At 42.1% G+C, this 22984-nt stretch overlaps 1 protein-coding gene across 3 annotated transcripts; it reads left to right on the plus strand.

Moving 5' to 3' along the window:
• Window positions 1-1962: 1962 nt before the first annotated feature.
• On the plus strand, window positions 1963-22889 carry LOC119492770 (poly [ADP-ribose] polymerase tankyrase-1-like). Of its 3 annotated transcripts, XM_037777492.1 has the most exons (28): window positions 2148-2616; window positions 3780-4004; window positions 4256-4351; window positions 5810-5846; window positions 6631-6706; window positions 8112-8132; window positions 9746-9840; window positions 9929-9995; window positions 10211-10397; window positions 10564-10685; window positions 11031-11122; window positions 11325-11403; window positions 11514-11685; window positions 12313-12392; window positions 12718-12863; window positions 12996-13161; window positions 13974-14193; window positions 14531-14640; window positions 15473-15661; window positions 15958-16204; window positions 16354-16436; window positions 17600-17720; window positions 18312-18409; window positions 18744-18818; window positions 19693-19798; window positions 20595-20781; window positions 21319-21475; window positions 21604-22889. In XM_037777492.1, exons 1-28 carry the CDS (start codon window positions 2148-2150, stop codon window positions 21688-21690), a joined length of 3810 nt encoding a protein of 1269 aa, XP_037633420.1. In that variant the 3' UTR covers window positions 21691-22889. The 3 variants fall into 3 exon arrangements, with proteins under 3 accessions (XP_037633422.1, XP_037633421.1, XP_037633420.1); XM_037777494.1 differs by lacking the exon at window positions 15473-15661 and having other exon boundaries at window positions 1963-2616; window positions 21604-21740; XM_037777493.1 differs by lacking the exon at window positions 8112-8132 and having other exon boundaries at window positions 1963-2616; window positions 21604-21740.
• The last annotated feature ends 95 nt before the right edge of the window (window positions 22890-22984 follow it).

Here is a 22984-nt window from a genome sequence, read left to right on the forward strand (position 1 = left end):
TGGATATGTGTTTATTTGTCATTTAAAAATGCAAAGGTAGACATTATCGTGAACGTGATATCTCAGGAACGCCTTGAGGGAATTTTTTTAAATTTGTCACAAACATCCAGTTGGACTCAAGGATGAACTGATAAGATTTTGGTGGTCAAAGGCTAAGGCCACTGTGACCCATACTTGCCAACCTTGAGACCTCAGAAATAGGGAAAAACTTCTAAAATGGGGGTCTGGGGGTCGTCCCCCAGAAAAATTAGTTTCAGAGACTTTGTTTTCTGCATTCTGGTAACTTTTAAAGAATGCAAATAACAAAATAAGTAAACTGCAACAGCATTTTTGTTTAAAAAAAAGCCTATTTTAACTTTCAGGAAAGAAAACTGAATAATTTGCCCCTATGGCGTGAACTTGTGTGAATCTCTGTCATAAACTAATATTCATCACTTTTTATTCATTTTTTGCCCCCCTGCTTGAGTATTTTTCTCTTAGTACTCTCCATTTCTCTCTCCGTCTCTCACTCACTGAAGGTCCTTTCAGACATAACGCAACAACGGCACCACTGCACCCCGAAACCCATTATTTCTTATGGCCTGAGCCACACCACAACATGTTGGTGTGAGTGGCACAGATTAAATTGTTAAGATGAAACGATTAGAGGCATAATGACTTATTGAAAAGTAATGCACTGTTGATGATTGAGTGGAAGTCTGATGAAGTGTCTGAGGCTACACTACCTGGCCAAAAGTACAGTTTCCATCCATTATCTGTAACCGCTTATCCTACTCAGGGTCGCAGGGGGGGCTGGAGCTGATCCCAGCTGACATTGGGTGAAGGCGAGGTACACCCTGGACAGGTCACTTGTCACAAGGCTGACACAGAGACGGACAACCATTCAGGCCCACATTCACACCTACAGGCAATTAAGAGTCGACAATTAACCTAACCTGCCTGTCTTTGGACTGTGGGAGGAAGCCGGAGAACCCGGAGTAAACCCACGCTAACACTGGGAGAACATGCAAACTCCACACAGAAGGACCCCAAGCCGGGATTCGAACCCTTGCTGTGAGGCGACAGTGGTTCACCGTGCAGCCCAAAAGTACAGTATGTGGACATAATTTCAACGCTAAACACAAATACTCCACACCTCACCTCCATACCATTATTGACACACAGTACACCTGAACTGAATGGACTGTAGTGCTGTGCATTATGCTGTCTTCCACTGTGGAATTGTCTGAAATATATTAATTATTTATTTGTTTAAATATTTTTGAGAGTTACAAGTTCTTTTAACATGGTCATGGAGCATATATACTGTATATTTGTATTCTGGGGGTATCGTTCCTATGCAGAGGGTAGTTTAGTTTATTTATTGACTACACTGCGGGCGTTTTATATTTTAATAATTTATTTATTTATTGTGTTGAGTTGAATGTGCTACTTATTTTGTACTGTAATTACCTTGTGCCTTTTCTACCTTTTTTCTTTTCTTAAAGCTGACTCGGTGTAAACTCACAATTCCAATGTACTTATAGGTGCAAATGGCAAATAAAACTCTTGAATCTTGAAATACTTTTAGTTATTCACAAGTTGTTTTTCTGGGCTATGAAATATTTACTAAATACCTCTTTGGATTTTGTTGATATATTGTGATGACACTTAAGGAATGATTACTGGTGCTGTTCTTGAGAAGACGAGGTGGCCTACTGTATGTACTACTGTCCCTGCATCATGATGTATTAATGCATCTTACCTCATCACTCTTGCATAATTTGGTGTAACATCACTGTTAAATGATCATGAGTAATAGCACCACAAGTAGGCCCTGGGCTCAGATGTTTTTGTTGTTAATCCTTGGGGGCATGATGGAAATATTTGGGCCAAAAGTGGTTATCATACTGCCACCAACTGGCCGATCAGTATTATTTGTTGTCTAAATTTGTGACAGAGATTGGCTCAGAGTACCAAGAGGAAACTCTGTCTGCCGTAGGTTTAATTGATTTCTGAGATCCGGATGGGCGTGTAAATAAATAATAAGGGGTAAATCGAGGTCTTCTCCACAGCCACAGACCAGCAGAGTGAACAGCTGACAGGAAACACACCACCCTCACCGGAAAGGAGGAGCAGCTCTTATTGTCGCTGAGAGAGCTGCTGTAATGGCGGTGTCTCGTCGCTCCTCGCAGCAGCAACAACAGCAGACTACCTTACAGTCTCCGCCGAGAAACAGCTCTCTGTCCGGCGCGCCTCCGGCCTCTCCGCCTATGTCTCTGCTGAGCTCGGCCGTCGGCCCCCCGGAGGGTGATAGGGAGTGCAGCGGAGGCATCGAGGGGGCTGTGGCCTCCTCCCCGGACCTCACGGCCCCGGTGCTACCGAGCAGCAGCAGCTTCACCACGACAACCTCCGGCGGCGGCGGCGGCGGCAGCAGCAGCGTCTCCAGCCCCGGATCCGGCTCCGGAGCCTCCAGTCCCGCTGACGGGAGCAGCGGCATCGGCGGCGCGTTCAGGGAGCTGTTCGAGGCCTGCCGTAACGGAGACGTGTCCAGAGTCAAGAGGCTGGTCGACTCGGTGAACGTGAACGCGAAGGACATGGCTGGACGCAAATCTACTCCGCTTCACTTCGCTGCGGGTAACGACGAGCTAACGACGAGCTAACGACCAGCTAACGACGAGCTAACGACGAGCTAACAATACAGTAGCAGCAGCAGCTATGTGTTTAGCAACGTTAGCTACCAGACTGTGACGGCTAACGGTAGCTAAGCTAATGTTGTTTTGGTCGACGTGTTTACGGTGTAATTTGTCTTTGTTGCCCTTCTGATAACGTTAAACTGCAGTTTACCACGTCTGAGTTAATAATAACCTGGCGGTGATAACACGCCAATGAGACGCTCAGTCCAGTTTAATAACAAACAGACCGTCAACATCTCTCATGTAGCTTCAACGTCAGCTAACTCCTCATAGCATGAAGCTAATCTAGTAACACAACACGACCTCTGACTCTGACAGTGTTAAGTAAACATCATTTCGTGTACAATATTAGTAAGAAATGCAACACTATCTTTAGCACAAGTTCTGTGAAATTAATGTAATATCTTATTTATTTAGTATTTGGTAGTTATTTGCATTATAATCCTAGTGTTATTATTATTTTGGAGAAATTATAGATATAGAATATTCAGGCTAGTTTTGGTGTACGTACCTAATATTGAGGAAAATGCTAAATTGAAATGCATTTTAATCCTCTTTCATGTTTTAGCTTACGTTAGCTAACAGCTCATAGCATAAAGCTAATCTAGGCAACACAACACGACCTCTGATCCAGCTAACAGCTTTAAGTACACGGCATTTCGTCTACTATATTAGTAAGAAATGCAACACAACGTGAGTTTAACGTTAGATGCAGCTAGCTTTAGCACAAGTTCTGGGACATTAATGTAATAACTTATATATTTAGTATTTGGTAGTTATTTTTGTCGGGATTTTCATCAGAATCCTAGTGGTATTATTATTATTATGGAGAAATTATAGATATAGACAGCCTTATTGATCCCCGTGGGGATTGTCACCAAGTCAGACAACAAACAAACAACCAAAACACAGTATTCACAATACACCAATAAATAATTACCATCATAAGAAGCCCTTTGAGACATAATCAACAGCTAAGAGGTGCCATGGATCTAGGCCATATCTAAGAATATTCATTAAAATACTCAGGCTAGTTTTAGTGTGCATGCCCAATATTGAGGAAATAAAGCTAAATTGAAATGCATTTGAATCCTCTTTTTATAGGTTTTGGCAGAAAAGATGTGGTGGAGCACCTCCTGCAGACAGGCGCCAATGTTCACGCCAGGGATGATGGGGGACTTATCCCCCTGCATAATGCCTGCTCTTTCGGCCACGCAGAAGTTGTCAGCCTCCTCTTGTGTCAGGGCGCAGACCCCAACGCCAGAGATAACTGGAACTACACTCCATTACATGAGGCTGCCATCAAGGGGAAGATAGATGTTTGCATTGGTAAGGATCCCTGTCGATGATGTTCAAGCACAGGCAATTCTGTAAATCTGTGATGTTTTTCGAGACTGTTATGTGTCATTACTTGTCGATAGTTTCTTGAAACGCTTGACAGGTTTGTGTTGTCTACCAACCTTTTTGCTGTAACCAACTTAGCTGCTTTTTAAATATGATCAGCGTACTGGGTGACACAATATGGGAATGATTTTAAGGAGAAAATTAAAGTTGTCTTCATCTGCACCTCTCTCACTCAGTGTTACTGCAACACGGAGCTGATCCAAACATCCGCAACACTGATGGAAAGTCTGCTTTGGATCTAGCAGACCCTTCAGCCAAGGCTGTTCTCACTGGTCAGTCCCTCTAAGCTGCTCTTCTCTCACATTTACACTTAAGATTTTTAATATTCACTTTTACAGCAAGTGACATATGAATTTGCAGACAATCATCATTAAATGTAACCAGTAGCCAAAAAGTAATGGTCAGATAGACTGCATTCCAACAAGAGTGTGTCATGTGTACCTTACACATGATTCTGTCCTTACATCAGTGTATCATAATTGCATCAAAGCAGTAATTTTGCGTGTAGGATAAGCAGAGCCGGCTCTGACCAATTTGTTGCCCTAGGCAAGATTTTACCTGGTGTCCCTCCACCTCTTTTGGCAAGCGCAGTAACACATGCAACAATGTTTTTTGTGCGCACACAATACACACCCTGCCCAGAGGTTCTCAAACAGTGTTATTTTTCTGCATACAGGATTGACATAGCCTCTTAACCTCTATATAATATCGCTACCATATTGATGTTGATTGTGAGACACCCACTTTTTTTTTAAGACTCCTTTTTTGATTGATTTGATTTTTTTATCTTATTTTTTATTTTAAAAAAATAAAATCTCTCCAGAATGTAACAGTAACACATTGAAAAAATAAGGTAAACTGACATATATCTTTTTAAATAAAATTGTCTTTGAATAGGCCAAAATTAAACTGCAGCCTACTGGTAGGCCTATTTATAACATCATTTTTAACAATCTAAAAGTGAAAAATAGAACCATAGGTTATATTTTAATTAGACTATGCCTGTCTCGTTGATCACCATGATGTTAAAATTGGAATTATTCTCCTCCTCCTCAGTTCTTGGTTTACTTGGCCTACTTTTAACCCTCTGACAATGATGGTGGATCATCTGACTGGCATTAACATTACTGTCTTTTGCGGGTTTCAGTTTTTAAGATAGTTGACATACAATGGTATCTTATGAATCTTGAGATTGCAATAAATCCGTTGATACCAAAACATGTCATGCTAACTTACTAGAAGAGGGGCAAATATCGCTAAAAAATTGAGCTGTCTTTGCTGCGAGGTTCGCGACACCTCAGTGGTGTTCTGGCCAGGCTGTTTGTGCCCCCCCGGCACTTGGTGCCCTACGCACGGCGTGTGATGCATGTTTTTCTAGTGGCAGGGCTGAGGATAAGCCTGCCCATCAGGTTAACTGACCCCTTGCTCCTCGTTTTTGAGGTATATTGGTGGAGCAGAGGCATGTAACTGCAGCAAGGTGCTTTGTGATCAGCCTTTATTGCATCCTCTCTTTATTGACACCCCAACTATTCCACCTGAACTAAGTGTAAAAACTGAAAAACTTGGTTCTGGTAGTCCTCTGACATGAACACAAGCCACAGAATGCATCCATTTACCAAACACACATGGGCAGTAATAGCTTATATACCACAAAAAGTACATCAAATGCTTAAATGTTTGGAAAGTGTTTGGCACGCCTAGCTCAAATCTGAATGTTTATTTTCATCCAGGTGAATACAAGAAGGATGAACTTCTAGAAGCAGCAAGGTGAGTATCAGCCTTAATGGCCAGTACACGTTTCCTGTAGGCCAAAGTGAAACAGCTACATTGTTTACTGCTCATCAGAATACGCACCAGCAAAATACACATGATGTACGTCTCTTAAATCTGACCAGCTCAAAAAGTAGTACTTGGTTTCATCTGGTATAGAGTGTTGCAGGAGTGAGTCCTAAAACCTAGAAATGAGTTGGCATTTTTGCACTTCCGGTTCCCTCGTCTGGAAGTCAATGGGTTTTTAGTTGATGTCTGAAATAAGGTCTGTAGTTAACACAAGCTAAAATATCCCACTCGTGAATTTTGAAGCCTTTACGTGTCTTAAAAAAGACGGTGGCTAACAAGTGGCTAAATGAGACTACTAAACGTCATAACACTGACTTGTCTGTCTTTACAGCCTCGTTGTGTATACTCGCGCTCATGCAACCATTTTGTAGTTTGTTTATAGCCAAACGTAAAACATCATAAAAGTGGTGTTCATTTATGAGGATAAATGTATCATAAACGTTTGTTTGCCACAGATCTTATTTTTCTGCAATAATCGAAAATCCAATGGAAAAATCCTATTGGCTTTTTGTTGAGGGAACCAGGGCGATGCTGACTTCCTGATTGGCTTACAAAAATACGTCATCCCTGCAGCCCCCCATTACAGTCTTATCTGTGAAAGCCTGCGGAATTACTTTTAGATTATGGAATCTCTATTAAATGCACAGGGAGTTGTTGTTTTTTTAATGGGAAATAGTTAATGACGCCAGTCTTTTCAACCATGTAATTACAGGAGTGGAAATGAAGAAAAGCTGATGGCACTGCTGACTCCATTAAATGTCAACTGCCATGCCAGCGATGGCCGCAAGGTAAAGAGCCACTATTACCGCATCATATCACACATAATCTGCCATAACACCTTTGATACAGCATGTTGGGCAGGGTTGCAAAATTGTTATACTGTATTTTAAAAGTTCTTGACAAAAATAGCAAGAAGGTTTCTGAGTCAGACGATATGTGAGTAAATTAATTAACAGTCGGATTATGGCTGGATTTCTGTCATTGAGTTTGTTGGAGGTTGTTAATGGGGACCACATTATTTTGGACAAACCACTGTGTAACATACATATTGTAGATGTTTTTCTTTATTCATGTGTAACTCATCAGACCATCCTTGAAATCCACTTTGCTTCTGTTATAACATCTCAATTTTCACGTTTTCAGCTCTCTTTTTTGTGTCGTCAGGTGTAAAAACACAACATATTTGGATCCAGTTAGTTAAGCTAGTTGAATCTGTATTAATTTACTGGAACTTAAGTAGACAAACCATCCCTTTATTTACAATTTAGTGTTTTTGTTGAGCATTTTTCAACATGTTTGGACCAGGTGTCATGATAGCAATATTGGCTCCTCTTCCCCTTAATCACTTCCCCATGCCAGATGCTGGAGCAAAGCTAGTTTTGATCTTGAAATCTGTTTATTTCTGTTTAAATTCTAGTGCCTCCTCTGAACTCAGTTATTGCCTACAATGGAAGCAGTGTTTAGATCATGATGCGGTATTTTAAGCATTCATTTTGTGTGTTTTCCTCTCTGTGGGGGAGTAGTGGACTAGAAGGATAATGGCACAAAGACGCACATTATAGAATGCACTTGGCACTCAGTTTTGCAATGTCAGCATTTAGCATTGCTAATGTAGGTGTAGGATTGTTTTTGCCTTTCATTCCCATGTCTTGTCAGGCACTGGTGTATTTACTCCCACTGTTTTTGTCCGTCACGCATTACTCTTTTTTAATTTATTTTTTTTAGAAATTATTGTTATTATTGTCATATTTTACAAATCCATGTCGCTAACAGTATTTCAGCACTATTTCATTAATTCCTAACCACATTTTCTTCAACAGCAGTTAAAGAATGACTCCTTCCCTGCCTCCTTTTGCAGTATATTCAGAGTTTGCATGATCCGTGCCAGTATGCCAGTGTAGGTTTTGGTCTGGGATTTAACCAGCGGGCACCAATGACCAGTCCTTGCCTTATTCACAAAGCCAAGGAGAAAACCGGCAAGAAGAAGTCACGCTTGCCCTGCAGCCATTTACCCTCTCTGGCCCGGTGTCACATTTAATCTCAGACAGTGTTTGACGGATCAAGCAGTGATTTCTAACTTGGGCTTGTGTTTCATTGAAGGAAGAAAAGAATTTCTGTGAAAAGATACTGTCATTTTTGTAATTTTTGTTTCGTTTTGTTTTCCGTGTGACTCTGGCAACATTTGTCGATCAGTCAACATCCCAAAAAATGCTGGTAAGTTGACCTTGATAACGGCCACTTGATTGATGCACTGTTGTGATTTATTTTACTTTTTTATTCCTTTTTAATCCATTGTTTTTATTTGACCAATAAGCTGGCTGTCACTTGTTAATTGCACATCATGGACCTGGGGTGTACGGGTCACTCATGTATCCTTACCCTGATGCTCCTCTGTATGTGTGTGTGCGTGTTAGTGTGTGTGTGGCATGTGATTGAGGGAGTGAGTGACTTGGGGTTGGTGTCATGGTGACGACTCATCTTTTTTTGGATTTGGAGAGGAGCTCACAATGTCCACTGCCTGCTTTCTTCGGCGTCTGTCCTCTCCTTGCACACTCACCCACACTTCTCCAACTTTCAATCACTTGCTCTTCAGTCAGTATCTGGTTTGGCTTTTTATTTAATTCATTCATTTATTTTTGATGATCACTCATGCATGCCTAAAGGCCTGCCCCCTCTGCATTTTGTCAAGCAACTCCTGAATATGTCTGTGAAATTTGTGTCTGCTTCACGTTGCCTGTCGGAACAGTTGGTATGCAGTAATGAATGGACTACATTTGTCACCTGTCATTCTAGTGCTATGCTACTGTACCCTCCATGGTAATGACTTCTGATTGCTCGTGTCATCCCACACTGAATGATGCCGTGATTCGACTCTCTCGTCCGTCTTATTTTTGTCACTGCGGCTTGAGATCTAACAGTTGGCTTTATGGGATTTATATTAATATCAATGCATGCAAATTGAAATGAATGATGTCCCTCCTTTTTTTTGATTGTAAGCTTGACCTGAGCCAGACTTTTCAGTAGAGAACAAATGCCACTGAGGTTGCAGCTTTGCTTAGACTAACGTTTATTTTCCTTGGCTGAAAAAAAAAAGAAAGCCATTTGATTTGATCCTCTAATAGCTTGCAGCAGAGATGCGCTCTCAAACACTCAGCCTGCTTCCTTGCATCCTATTACGGTTGGGGTTTGATAGCATTTTATTACATCTGAATCCAGTATTGAATTCACTTATTGTATTTACTGCAAGTTTAAGTAAAAGCACTTATAAATAATTGAATATTTAGGAACCAAAACTCAAAGATTAACATTCAAAGTAGTACAATTTTGCCGCATTATGTTTTCTGTTTGGCTAAATGGCTACCCAAATGCCCTACATTCTTAATAAAAGTGAGAGGACTTCAGGAACAAGCTATCATCACCCAACCGTAATCCCTACGCAGCCATTTTGAATTTAATAGTCTAACAGTTGCACTAGCAATTCTTTCTTGTCATCTAACCACATAAAACGTAATTTTAAACTCCTAAGACTTTTATTTTGCTGACATTGTCATAAGGCAGTCGAGGTAGATAAGTAACGAGGTGGAAGTTGCTTGTCGTCACTCAGGTCAGACACACTATTGACAGGAAGTGAATTTTTGTCGCTGGATTTTCCCACAAACTCCATTGACCTTTGCATCATCACATCCGCCATTCATCTGCAACTCACCGAGCATAGCCTGCCGTAGCACAACGCTTCTGGCCCTAATCAGCCGCTTGCTCCTGTGGCCATCGAAGGCACTGAGCCAGCCAGTGATCTGCTCGTGCTAACAAGCCGTCCTCTCTTACAGTCGACGCCCCTCCACCTGGCCGCCGGCTACAACCGGGTCCGCATTGTCCAGCTCCTTCTTCAGCACGGGGCCGACGTTCACGCCAAGGACAAAGGGTGAGACGCTTTTTCAGTAAAACACAAAAACTTAATTTGTCATTCAGTCATAATTCATCACACTAACTTGAGTGTCTTGTCCCTTCAGGGGCCTGGTTCCACTTCACAACGCCTGCTCCTACGGCCACTTTGAGGTCACCGAGCTTCTGCTTAAAGTAAGACCCACAAAAGGTTTCAGCTTCACACCTGCCTGTGTTAGGAACATTATTGAACAAAGAGAACATTTAGACTCAAGAACTTTTTTTTGCAATTCACCATTGTCTCTCTTTACTTTTTTAGCATTCACTAAAATATTTTTTTTTATTATGATTATGTCAAATACTGAGGTCTGGAAAGCAAACATTCTGTACACATTCTGTTCTCCCTGCAGCACGGAGCCTGTGTGAACGCCATGGACTTGTGGCAGTTCACTCCTCTCCACGAGGCGGCGTCCAAGAACCGAGTGGAGGTCTGCTCCCTGCTGCTGAGCCACGGGGCCGACCCCACCCTGCTGAACTGTCACAGCAAGAGCGCCGTGGACATGGCCCCCACTCCAGAACTCAAAGAGAGGCTCACCTGTGAGTTCTTTCTGTCACACAGCAGACACACGTGTACACACAATGATGATTAGAAAAATACTCATAATCTTTCACTCACACTGACTGACACAGTATACATGTAGGTTCAGTGCATAAGCCATAGCTGTTGGCATTTTCCATTTACTCGTCTTTCTCTTCCATGTAGATGAGTTCAAAGGTCACTCGCTGCTGCAGGCAGCCCGGGAGGCAGACATGGCCAAAGTGAAGAAGACGCTGGCTCTGGAGATCATCAGCTTCAAACATCCCCAGACCAACGAGACTGCTCTGGTCAGAACCAAGTCTTACTAGTTGTGTTGGGGCTCAATATCACTTTCACATTTGAGTGCAGTGTGGAAATTAATATCACTGCCTAATGCAGTGCTGATGGAGCTCTTTTTCTTAGTTTCCTCATTGGTTACAAATTCTGTTGATGCCAGATTTTACATAAAATTCACCTGGGGAATTAAAAGTGATCTTACCAGCAATGCTCTGTAGGATTATTGATGATGTACAGCCAGTTAGTTGTATGTGATTGGCTATAGGTTTAGCGAACTGGCATTTACTCAATACATTTGTCCTGAGCTGGTAGATCACGATTCCAGCACACTAATCTAATGCTTATGTGTATTATAGCACTGTGCTGTGGCTTCCCCCCACCCCAAGAGGAAGCAGGTGACTGAGCTGTTGCTGCGTAAAGGTGCCAACATCAACGAGAAGAACAAAGAGTGAGTCCACCTTTACTTTTTACATTTGACATTGATTTAAAAGTTAAAACTAAGGGAATAAGAAAATAACAATCAGGATTGTGTAACTTGCAAGCATAGACGACAAGGTGATGTCTTCCACATAGAAAACTAAACCAGTAAAAAGAAATAGTGGCAAGAAAAGAAAAAAAGATGATAACTTCCTGCCCGTTATGTCTTCAAGCTTTATGACTCCGTTGCACGTTGCTGCTGAGAGAGCTCACAACGACATCCTGGAGGTGCTGCAGAAACACGGAGCAAAGGTCTGTTTGTTTTGTTTTTACATTCCCATTCTGTTCTGCCAGATGTAAAAATGGTATTAGATAATGTAATCTGTGTCGCTGAAACTGAACATCACCTCCTGTGACTCCAGGTAAACGCTGTGGACACACTAGGTCAGACAGCTCTTCATAGAGCTGCGCTGGCCGGTCACATCCAGACCTGCAAGCTGCTGCTGAGCTACGGGGCCGACCCCTCCATCGTGTCTCTGCAGGGTTTCACCGCCGCTCAGATGGGTAACGAGGCTGTGCAACAGATTCTCAACGGTAATAACACCCACTGCGCTTCTTGACTGTTTGACATTGTTTGCTTTTAGGTTTAATTTTTAGGTTTGACTTTTAAAGTTTGAGAATGAAAAAGCATTCCCAACAATATATCATTTAACCTTTTAACCTTTTTGCATATTGTCCCACTGTTTTTGATAAGTCTGTCTTCCTTTTATTTTGGGGTTGCTTTGCAGTGTAGACAGTTTTTGCCAATGCTGGAATAGCAACTTTTTCTGCATGATGTTATTCTGCCGTTGAATCAGGCTTTCACAGAAGGGACTTGCACGTGCCTCTGTATGTCTAGAACAACCAATAGGAACGCTCTCTCTCTCTCCGAAATGACCTGAGCCATGAGGAAGTGCAGAAGTCTAGTTTTCTCTCAGAACACTTGAATTACAATATGCTGAAATGTAATCATGGAATCTTTGCCCAATGATGCCAGAAATATCCTGCCAACGCCGCTTTAATGAATGGGATGCCCGGCTCTTTTACTAATGTGTCTTCAGAGAGATGTACCAGATTTAAACCCTGATCATGGGATTTCATATGATGCACTGTATGGGAGTTGTGTTTGGCAGTGATCATTTTGGTTTGTATTGAATGTCTTTGTTTTGTTGTTTTTTTCAGAAAATGTCCCAACACGTAATTCTGACGTGGACTACAGATTTCTGGAGGCGGCCAAAGCAGGAGATCTGGACACAGTGCAAGTAAGTTCTGTAGTTTTTTTTACCAGCAGTTGCTACAGTTTGGTTTTTAGACGTCATACCGTTTTTTTTATTTTGAGACGATTTTCCGTTGCCAGTTTGGCAGCAAAACTACTTTCACGGAGATGTGTTTGGTAATAAAATCATTCTTGTTCACTGGGGCAGTATTTTAGTGTCTTGAAGAATTTGTAGCACAGAAATTTCACATGCTCTCTAACAACAGTGGTTTACAAATGACTGCGAAGGCCCCATTTTAGTTGTCTTGTAAGCCTGTTATTATACCACTCAGTTGAGTTGCTAATTATCATATTGTCTCCTTGTATGGCAGCAACTCTGCACCCCCCAGAATGTAAACTGCCGGGACTTAGAGGGCCGGCACTCCACTCCTCTCCACTTCGCAGCTGGTTACAACCGAGTGGCTGTCGTTGAATACCTGTTACACCACGGAGCTGATGTTCATGCCAAAGACAAGGGGTGAGTTCTTTGTCTGCCATCTTTCCCATCTGTAGGTCATGTAAAATGGAATGAATGAATCAAATAGGTTTAAGTAGGTAACACATAATGCTTCTGGTGTGAAGATTCTCACTTGTGTTTTTCCTTCTCCAGCGGTCTGGTTCCCCTCCACAACGCATGCTCCTATGGTCACTATGAAGTGGCCGAGCTGCTGGTCAGACACGGAGCTTCAGTCAATGTGGCCGACCTGTGGAAGTTCACCCCGCTTCACGAGGCTGCAGCCAAAGGCAAATATGAGATCTGCAAACTGCTGCTCAAGGTGAGAAACCATTATTGTCATCTATCACAAGTATTGTCTTACATAAATTTGTGTCCTGTGTTAGTTATTGTTATGATGATGATCATGAGGGGGAAATGGATCATTTTGACTTATGAAGCCACTGTGTCATATACAGTATATATAGTTTTAATTATTATTTATTAATGTATGCAAAATAATCTTACATTTTGTATCTGTTCAAAATGTACCTTAAAGGGAGATTTGTCAAGTATTTAATATTCTTATCAACATGGGAGTGGGCAAATATGCTGCTTTATGCAAATGTAATGTAATGTATATTTACTATTGGAAATCAATTAACAACACAAAACAATGACAAATATTGTCCAGTACCCCTCACAGGTACTGCGTTTAGCATAAAAAAATATGCTCAAGTCATACCATGGCAAACTGCAGCCCAACAGGCAACAACAGCTGTCAGTGTGCTGACTTGAATATGACTGGCCCCAAACTGCATGTGATTATCATAAAGTGGGCATGTCTGTAAAGGGGAGACTTGTTGGTACCCATAGAACCCATTTTCATTCACATATTTTGAGGTCAGAGGTCAAGGGACCCCTTTGAAAATGGACATGCCAGTTTTTCGTAAGTTGGGGGCGTTATTTAACCTCCTTTGCGTCAAGCCCCAGTATGTCATGGCTGAAGACTGCTACAACCTAAAAATCGCTAGTTGCATGAAATTAGTGGTGTTAAAACAAATTTGCGTTAACTTTGACAGCCCAAATATATAGCAAACATTTATATAAAATAGTGTAATGTGTATTAAAAAAAACTCAAACTCTTTTGTTCAGCACGGAGCTGACCCATCCAAGAAGAACCGTGATGGCAACATGCCGCTGGACATGGTGAAAGATGGAGATACGGACATCCAGGACCTGCTGAGGGGTGACGCCGCCCTGCTGGACGCTGCCAAGAAGGGCTGCCTGGCCCGAGTCCAGAAACTCTGTTCCCCAGAGAATATCAACTGCAGAGACACACAGGGGCGCAACTCCACACCGCTCCACCTCGCTGGTAAACAATATTTGCTGCTTTGGCATGTTTCTGGTTTTGTCTTGACACACACTCTGGTCCCAATGTGGCATTCACAGGGAGGTTGAAAGATTTTAAGATCTTTTTCCCCTCTTGAAATATTGGAAAGTGAAAAGCTTTCAACGTCTCTGATACTGTATGTGATTTTGTTTTGTCTGGCTATGTTTCTTTTCTTTTCTGCTTAACTCCGGTATGTCTTGCGAAACTTACTGTATACCCTGTGTATATATGTTCTTAATAGAGGGGTTTTGAATGCTGTACTGTAATGTTAAAAAATGTGCACTTCCATGCTGATGTGATTCCTGTTCTTTCTCCTCAGCTGGCTACAACAACCTGGAGGTGGCAGAGTATCTGCTGGAGCATGGAGCTGATGTCAACGCCCAGGACAAAGGAGGCCTTATCCCTCTTCATAATGCTGCATCTTATGGGGTCAGTTTCAACAACATCAACACATTACTTAATCAAATACAGATTCTGTGGGCTTTGATTTACACATTGAAAAAGCTTAAAGCTTCTGGAAGCAATCAACATTTTTAAAGAAACTACATATACAGTATATATACATCTTGTTACATGCAGTAACTTAGATGGCGGTCGGTATGCTCCCAGTTTGGAGAAGCAGACAGGAGTACCGGCATGGAAGATAACCAAAGTACTGCTGTGGACGCCACTTTAGTTCGGATCCGAAAGTCACACAATAATACAAACAAACTAACCGATCGATGCAGCGGTAGACCAGCCCATCCCGTGTTCCTCAAGGTCCCCTTCGGAAAGGGCTGTCTGACGGCGAGGTAAAGCGGTGAAAATATTATAGATATAGCATACTCACTAAAATACATTTTTCAGCTGCCCCCGTCCACAGTTGCTTTCCTCACCGTCAGACAGCCCGTTTCAACAGTAACTGAAGCCGTTATATCGTAGTCTTCAAGACCAGACTCATTTCACAAAACAGTCATTTTACCTCGCAGAACGTGGAGTATACATACAACTCCACTTGAAAACATCTTAACTAACCCTAACACAGCTAACTTTGATGCAGCTAGTGCTAGCGTTCACATTGTTCATAACCTTATTGATTAGCTTCGATTAGCTTACTGTGGAAACCTACGTCACTGCTTTTTGCAACGGCTGAGAAGGCGTTTCCATTTGGAAAAAAAACGGAACAGAACGCAGATGGACCTGCCCTTTAACTTAAATGTCATCTTTTTTGTGGGTCAGAGGATGACAATGACTTACCCTCTGGTGCCTCTCTTCCTCACAGCATGTGGATATCGCAGCCCTACTGATCAAGTACAATACATGTGTGAATGCTACAGACAAATGGGCTTTCACGCCCCTCCATGAGGCGGCCCAGAAAGGTCGCACACAGCTCTGCGCGCTGCTGCTAGCTCACGGAGCCGACCCCACCATGAAGAACCAAGAGGGCCAGACTGCCCTGGACCTGGCCACGGTAACAGCTTCTGTCAAACAGCCTGACACCGAGAGCTTAGGAATTACTGTGAAATCAGATAAATAGAAAACTAGATAAGTGGTGGGAAAATGACGTATGTTAAAACACATCATAAAATGGAAAATGTTTTCACTTAGTAGTTCTCCAGTTACAACGGCGTCATACTGCTACTTGTTTTTGTTCATTGAGAACCCCAAACTGATCACTTTACTGGAATGAGATTGGATAGAGAATGTACAGTAAATGAACGTAAATCAGAATCCTTTCAAGTAGTTTTTTCTTTGCCATCCTCGCAGGCCGACGATATCCGGGCCCTGCTGATGGATGCCATGCCACCGGACGCCCTGCCCAGCTGCTTTAAGCCCCAGGCAACGGTGGTCAGCGCCTCAGTCATCTCCCCTGCCTCCACACCGTCCTGTCTGTCGGCCGCCAGCAGCATAGACAACCTGGCCGGGCCGCTCACTGACCTGGCCGCCGCCGGTGCCTCCGGGTCCTCCGGAGTGGCAGACGGAGCCACAGGCACCGATCGCAAGGAAGGAGAGCGTAAGTTTATTGCATTTATCGTATTGAATACTGGTCAGTTTACGCAGAAAAATCTGGACATGGAAAATGTGTTTTTATAATGAAAATGTGCATGAACCCTGTTTGACATTGGTTAATTACATTTCATTTCATCTCCCTGTTTTCCATAGTGGCCATGCTGGACATGAATATAAGTCAGTTCATGAAGAGCCTAGGACTGGAGCACCTGAGGGACATCTTTGAGAGGGAGCAGGTCAGCTATCTCAAAATTACTTAATACACTTAACGCTAAAAGTCTCATGCATTGCACAAATGTAACCATTAATTTCACATTAGTATTTGATGTCTATCAATCAGTCAATTTCAGAAGAAAGTATAACATCCTGACATTTGAATGCATTGGGTTTAGATAAACAGTCCAGTAGTTGTTGATCAAATTCAGCATGCACAAAAGCAGACTGGCAGCAATGAGATGAATTTGTATGTAGTGTCGATTTATGTGTTAATATCATAGAATAGATCTGTACAACTCTGGTGTCTTGTTAAAGTGGCGGCTAGTTGGAGCAAACAGACCAACAGCTCCGAGATTGAGCTGATCTTACTGGTTGGTATAAACTTCTCAACCAGGGTTTAAGCTAAGGCTGGTAATATTCCAGAATTCCAGCCATATAGAACAACTACCGGACATATGTTTTAAAAAGCCACATAATAGCCTACATTTGACATAACTTGAAAATAATTTAAATGAAGACGCGGTCTAAAAAAATAGACCGCTGTCGGTCTGATTTCCGCGGTTGTCAAATTCAAAATAGTGTGTGGCTCGTAGGGCTACCGAATAGTTTGAAGCTTCATTCATAACGTTGACATTGAAATTATTATTATCTTACCGAAACATTGTGTGCAGTCCACCTTCTCTTCTCCTCTCTCTCGAGCACTCACAGTGAGCGCGGCGCTGCGCTCCTCATCTCGTTAAATTGTCTGTCTGAAGTCCAAAACTCAAAATTTATTGAAGAAACATAGATGCAATCATTATTTATATCATCATTGTAGTGGCTTGATCCGAGCCACTTTGTTTGTTTCGCATCTATACAGAGCAGACAGCGAGCAGACTGAGGAGATATTCTCTGAATTTGACAAAATGTCTATTGGATTAGAAGCGCAGTGGAGCGGAGGCATTTAAACTTTTGTATAATATATGTTTATTTTTAAATTGTCTTGGCAATAATATAAGATTATTTAATATGCTAATAATTAATTAATTTATTTATTTATTTATTTGGCATATTTCCCACTGGATATTTTGGCCGTTGATCATTTATTCTGCCGGACAACCACATGTGAAACCGGCAAAAAGTCAGCATATGCGTGCTAACATAGACCATGTTCTCAACCTGCTATATGATTTCCCTTTTCCAGATCAGTCTGGATGTGCTGGCTGACATGGGTCACGAGGAGCTGAAGGAGATTGGAATTAACGCCTATGGCCACCGACACAAGCTTATCAAGGGTGTTGAGAGGCTGATTGGCGGCCAGCAAGGTAAGGAGGAGGCATCATCCAGGAGTGGTAGCATGCTGTGATGTCTGCAACAGTTTGTTTTTTAACACCTACCACCAAGTAGTCACTAAAGTCAGACATTTTCAAACCCGAAAAGAAAGTAAGGAAAAAAGGGAGGTAGGGATGCATGATATTGGATTTTTGCCAATATCCAATATGCCAATTATTTCCAACTCATTTTGGCCGATTGCCGATACCGTTTTATAAGCGCATATTTTTCCACCTAATTGCAGAGAATATCAAGTCTCTCCTGTAGTGGAATTACCATATTATTATTATGCCTACTGTTATTGTGATGGCCCACTGGCAGATGAAGACATAAAATATAATGCTTTTCAAAATGTACACAATCCTGAAAATAGTACATATTAGTCATATCAGAGGAAATGTTCATTTCTGGCCGATGCCAGTATTTAATTTTAAATCCTTTTTCTGCCGATACCGAGTACGTGCCGATATCATCGTGCATCCCTAAAAGGAGGCCTTCCACAGGCAAGGCCGTGGTTGTGAGCTTGTGTTGCCTTAGAAGTCAACACCCGGTAGCCGGTGATTAACTGTATTGTTGTTTTTCAGGTGGCAACCCCTACCTGACATTCCATTGTGCCAACCAGGGCACCATCCTGATAGACCTCGCCACAGACGACAAGGAGTACCAGTCTGTGGAGGAGGAGGTGAGTCCACTTCACTGTCTTTTGTTTATGGTGTCCTTTAACTGCTATGGTCAATATTTTTACAGCTAATGGTTTGTATTTTAAACAGGTACTGAATATCTATGCAAATGCTTTTTTCGCTCCGATTGTGTACAGCGTTTTGCATAGAACTCCTACATAAAGGCATTTTAAATAATCGAGTCACATCATAGTAAATTCAAGCAGGGTGCTTCATGCGGCCGCTGTACATGCCTGGTAAAAAATGCTTGATTGATAAACAGAGAAGCGACAGCAAAAACTTTGCAGACCATCTGCTGACGATCTGAAATGGTGTTTTTGTTGTGTCGTCCCTCAGTTGCAGAGCACCATCAGAGAGCACCGAGACGGAGGCAACGCTGGCGGCGTTTTCAGCAAATACAACATCATCAAGGTCTGAACCAGGAATCTCTCTGTACTGTCTGTTTTGGTAACCCACAGAACACTGAACAGCTTTTATAGGGACCAGGGCTGTCGAAGTTAACACGATAATAACGCGTTAACGCAAATCCGTTTTAACGTCACTAATTTCTTTAACGCAACTTGCGTTTTTTGGGTTGTAGCGGGCTCAGTTTTGAAGCCAGAGTGAAGATACTGGTATCATATGAAACTAGGAAACCTAAGGAATCCACTGGCTTGTCATGAAGGAGGCTAAATAACACTCCAAACTTGCGCTAACTTGGCATGGCCAAAGGGGTCCCTTGACCTCTGACCTCAAGATATGTGAATGAAAATGGGTTCTACGGGTACCCACGAGTCTCACCTTTACAGACATGCCCACTTTATGATAATCACATGCAGTTTGGGTCAAGTCATAGTCAAGTCAGCACACTGACACACTGACAGCTGTTGTTGCCTGTTGGGCTTCAGTTTGCCCTGTTATGATTTGAGCATATTTTTTATGCTAAATGCAGTACCTGTGAGGGTTTCTGGACAATATTTAACATTGTTTTGTGTTGTTAATTGATTTCCAATAATAAATATATACATACATTTGCATAAAGCAGCATATTTGCCCACTCCCATGTTGATAAGAGTATTAAATACTTGACAAATCTCCCTTTAAGATACATTTTGAACAGATACAAAACGTGTGATTAATTTGTAATTAACTATGGACAATCATGCCATTAATCGCGATTAAATATTTTAATTGAGTGACAGCCCTAATAGGAACATAACAGCGATCTGACCTGATGCGAATCAACATTTAATTCTTGGCGACTCCCAACATCTTGTTTGATATGTGTCATTATTGTCCCCCACAGATTCAGAAGGTGGTAAATAAGAAGCTGAGGGAACGTTACACACACCGCCAGAAGGAGATCGCAGATGAGAACCACAACCATCACAATGAGCGGATGTTGTTTCACGGTAACCACACCCACTGTCACACCATCTGTTTGCTTCTTGTGTCAGCATCAGGCATTGTTTGTCTCCTTTGAGTTTAGTTCTTCAAAGACTACTATTAACGTCAGTTTTTCATTTGTCAGGCATGCACTTGCAATAATGTAAAGCATCGCATGTCACTTACTGTATATAATATCATTCTGCCTAGGGGTGTCACGATTCTCCAAATCCGCGATTTGATTTGACTTTTGATTTAAACATGCCATTGTTGGATTATGGAGTCTTGGTTCGTAAAGATCAACATATTATTGGTTTTATGTCCCCTTTATGCCACTGTCATTTACACTTTCAAATTGTTCTTTAAAAGAGAACTGAACTCTTTTTATATTGAAAGTGTTTCAAAAATTAGACTGCAACAGTCTACAATATGAAAAGCTGCATCTTTTCAATATCAGTATCCGTATAACCCACCAAATTTCCCATCATGCCTGCTTAGTCCAGAGTGCTAGACTGAGTTTGCTGTGTAATGTTCTTAAATGCAAATGTTACTTTTGTTAGTGTTTGTTACGTAATGTGTCTGTTCAGAACATTGTGGCTTATGTTGGTAATGTGATTTTTGTGCTGGTTTGTAGTTCAAACCATGAGTGAGGTGGCTGTTGCATTTCTTGAGTACAGCTGTATTTTCCTTCATGTGCGGGAGGTGGAGAATCGTTGACCCTGCTTTTGATTTCTATGGTCGAGATCAGAAGCCAATTTCAATCAATTTCCGATTTAGAATCGAAACCGTGACACCCCTAATTCTGCCACTGTCTTTCTTCAGGTTCCCCGTTCATCAACGCCATCATCCACAAAGGCTTCGATGAGCGTCACGCTTACATAGGAGGGATGTTTGGAGCAGGGATCTACTTTGCAGAGAACTCCTCAAAGAGCAATCAGTATGTCTACGGCATTGGTGGAGGCACGGGCTGCCCGACGCACAAAGACCGGTCCTGCTACCTGTGCCACAGGTAACTATCAAAGTTTAACTGCAGTTTCAAGTTGCTGAGGGGCGTGTACGAAGGACCGAATTTATCTTTTTCTTCTCGAGAGCTGCCACTTCTATGCAGGGAATCATAGACTTGGAAACATTGCTGTCGAAGTTTTTTTTTTGTACGGTGCGCACGAATCCCTTCTCCGCCAGTTTATCTCAAATTACTTTATAAACGTCACTGTTTTTGTGGACTTAATTTAGCATATTCTGTCCATGTCCGTCCTCTCCCACTCATGGTAATCTGTCGTTTACCTGTGTCCATCTCAACAAATGCCCGCACAGGCAGCCTGCGTTTTGGTCCGCTTGGAGGTGGACCATCTTTTGAAAGCCATCTCGGGCCGTTTTTTTTGGTCCGCACCAGAGTACGATTACTTCGTTCACAACTGCCCAAACGAACCGCAAAACAGACTAAATATAAAACTACTTTGTACCTATTTGTTCTTTATTAAAGTAAAGGTAAATTTCTATGTGGGACACATGTGTCTGACCTGTCTCCTCTCACCTGCACTCTCAGGCAGATGCTGTTCTGCAGAGTGACCCTGGGGAAGTCCTTCCTACAGTTCAGTGCTATGAAGATGGCCCACGCCCCCCCAGGACACCACTCAGTGATCGGGCGGCCCAGCGTTAACGGCCTGGCCTACGCCGAGTACGTCATCTACAGAGGAGAGCAGGTAAACACAGACACCAACGTGTGAAAGGTTTCTTTCCCTAAATCCTGTTTTGACCATACCGTCAGCAAAAACACATAAAACCTCCGCTGTGTAATATTGGCTAATGTCTGGCTACATTTTTCCTTCAGGCCTACCCGGAGTACCTCATCACCTACCAGATCCTTAAACCGGAGAGCACGCCCCAGTCTGCTGCAGGAGCTGAGCAGAAGTCGTAGTTACATTTACGTCACACACACACACACAAGGACTTGATGCTCGTTATTTTCTCCTTTGTATTGCCTAAACACCTTTTATTTACCAAACACATTTCCAGTCTCCTGTCCAGTAGAACCCATGGTGACCAGTACTTCATGAGCAGATATGCTGTATAATACTCTCCTACCCGTGGTGGTGATGACACACTTTTTTTTTTTTTTTTTTGCATCGGCTGCATGTTAATACAGAAGCATGTAAAGCCCAATAGCGTGCGTGGGTTAGTTCTTTCCCCCTCCCCTCCTCACCAATCAGGAGGATGCTTGTAGACACTTTCAAGTATCAGCATTAACAGTTTGCCACTCTTTGTCGTCTCATGCCTTGTGACTGTGCAGAATCACGACCCCCTCACCTCTATATACACACACACACACTGTCTCACTGTCGAAGCCTGAAACCTGTGGACTACTACTGCCCCACCGCATCTGGGTTCATCCTGTATAGAATGGCCTCTGGTAACTGTGATTTTAATGCTAACTTAGAACACTACCAAACAGGTAACTGTATTGCTATGCTGTAATGCTGACTTTCCGAACTTTCACCCCAAGAACACTACAAACGCTGGACTGAAATGTTTTTAGTGGTTTTATTCAGGGCTGGACATGCTCGATGGAGAAAGGGCTCTCTGTCAAATCATAAAAGTTGAGACTATATTATTGTCATTACAATATATGAGAAGAAATGTGTTCAGTAGCAAAGCTGAAATGCAGCGTAAGGCATCATAATTACACAATCGTATACTAAAAGGCGTGGATGTTGTACATTAAAAGCATATATATATATGACCGTGCTTCAAGACAGTAGAGTCAAGTAAACGTTCAGAGTGTTGAAATGTGCTTGTGATGCCTTACAGGTAAACACCCGATAGCCAGTGAACTCAACAAAGCACCCTTTCTGTCGCCAAGGTCTCACTCACAGACATCCCACGCGTAAGGATTTGCACTTTTACATAGAAGCCTATTTAAGTTATTTTGAATTTAAATTGCAAATTTTCGGGAAAAAAATATTTGTACAGGTTGTGTAAATGGTTGTGTATAACTGTTTCTGTTTAACAGTATCTTTGAGTTCAACTGTAAATGACATCTGAATTTTTCCTTTCATGCCTTCTTGATTCTCCCAACTTTTTTTTTTTTTTTTTTAAATAAATGTCCCATTAACAGCTCCTTGTTGTTTAATGCTTATTTTAAAATGGTCTCTATGGCTGTTGCTGTAGAATGTTTTTAGTTTCTGTCTTCATTGTACACAAGAAGTTATCTC

This window comes from Sebastes umbrosus, chromosome 8 (genome assembly GCF_015220745.1).
Source record: "Sebastes umbrosus isolate fSebUmb1 chromosome 8, fSebUmb1.pri, whole genome shotgun sequence".
Classification (NCBI taxonomy): Eukaryota; Metazoa; Chordata; class Actinopteri; order Perciformes; family Sebastidae; genus Sebastes; species Sebastes umbrosus.

Excerpts from the sequence above, each read along its gene's own strand:
- LOC119492770 (XM_037777492.1), top strand. The coding sequence starts at position 2,148 with ATGGCGGTGTCTCGTCGCTCCTCGCAGCAGCAACAACAGCAGACTACC. Across the intron at positions 8,133-9,745 it reads CAACATCCCAAAAAATGCTG|TCGACGCCCCTCCACCTGGC; the intron begins GTAAGTTGACCT and ends CCTCTCTTACAG. Across the intron at positions 9,996-10,210 it reads TCACCGAGCTTCTGCTTAAA|CACGGAGCCTGTGTGAACGC; the intron begins GTAAGACCCACA and ends TTCTCCCTGCAG.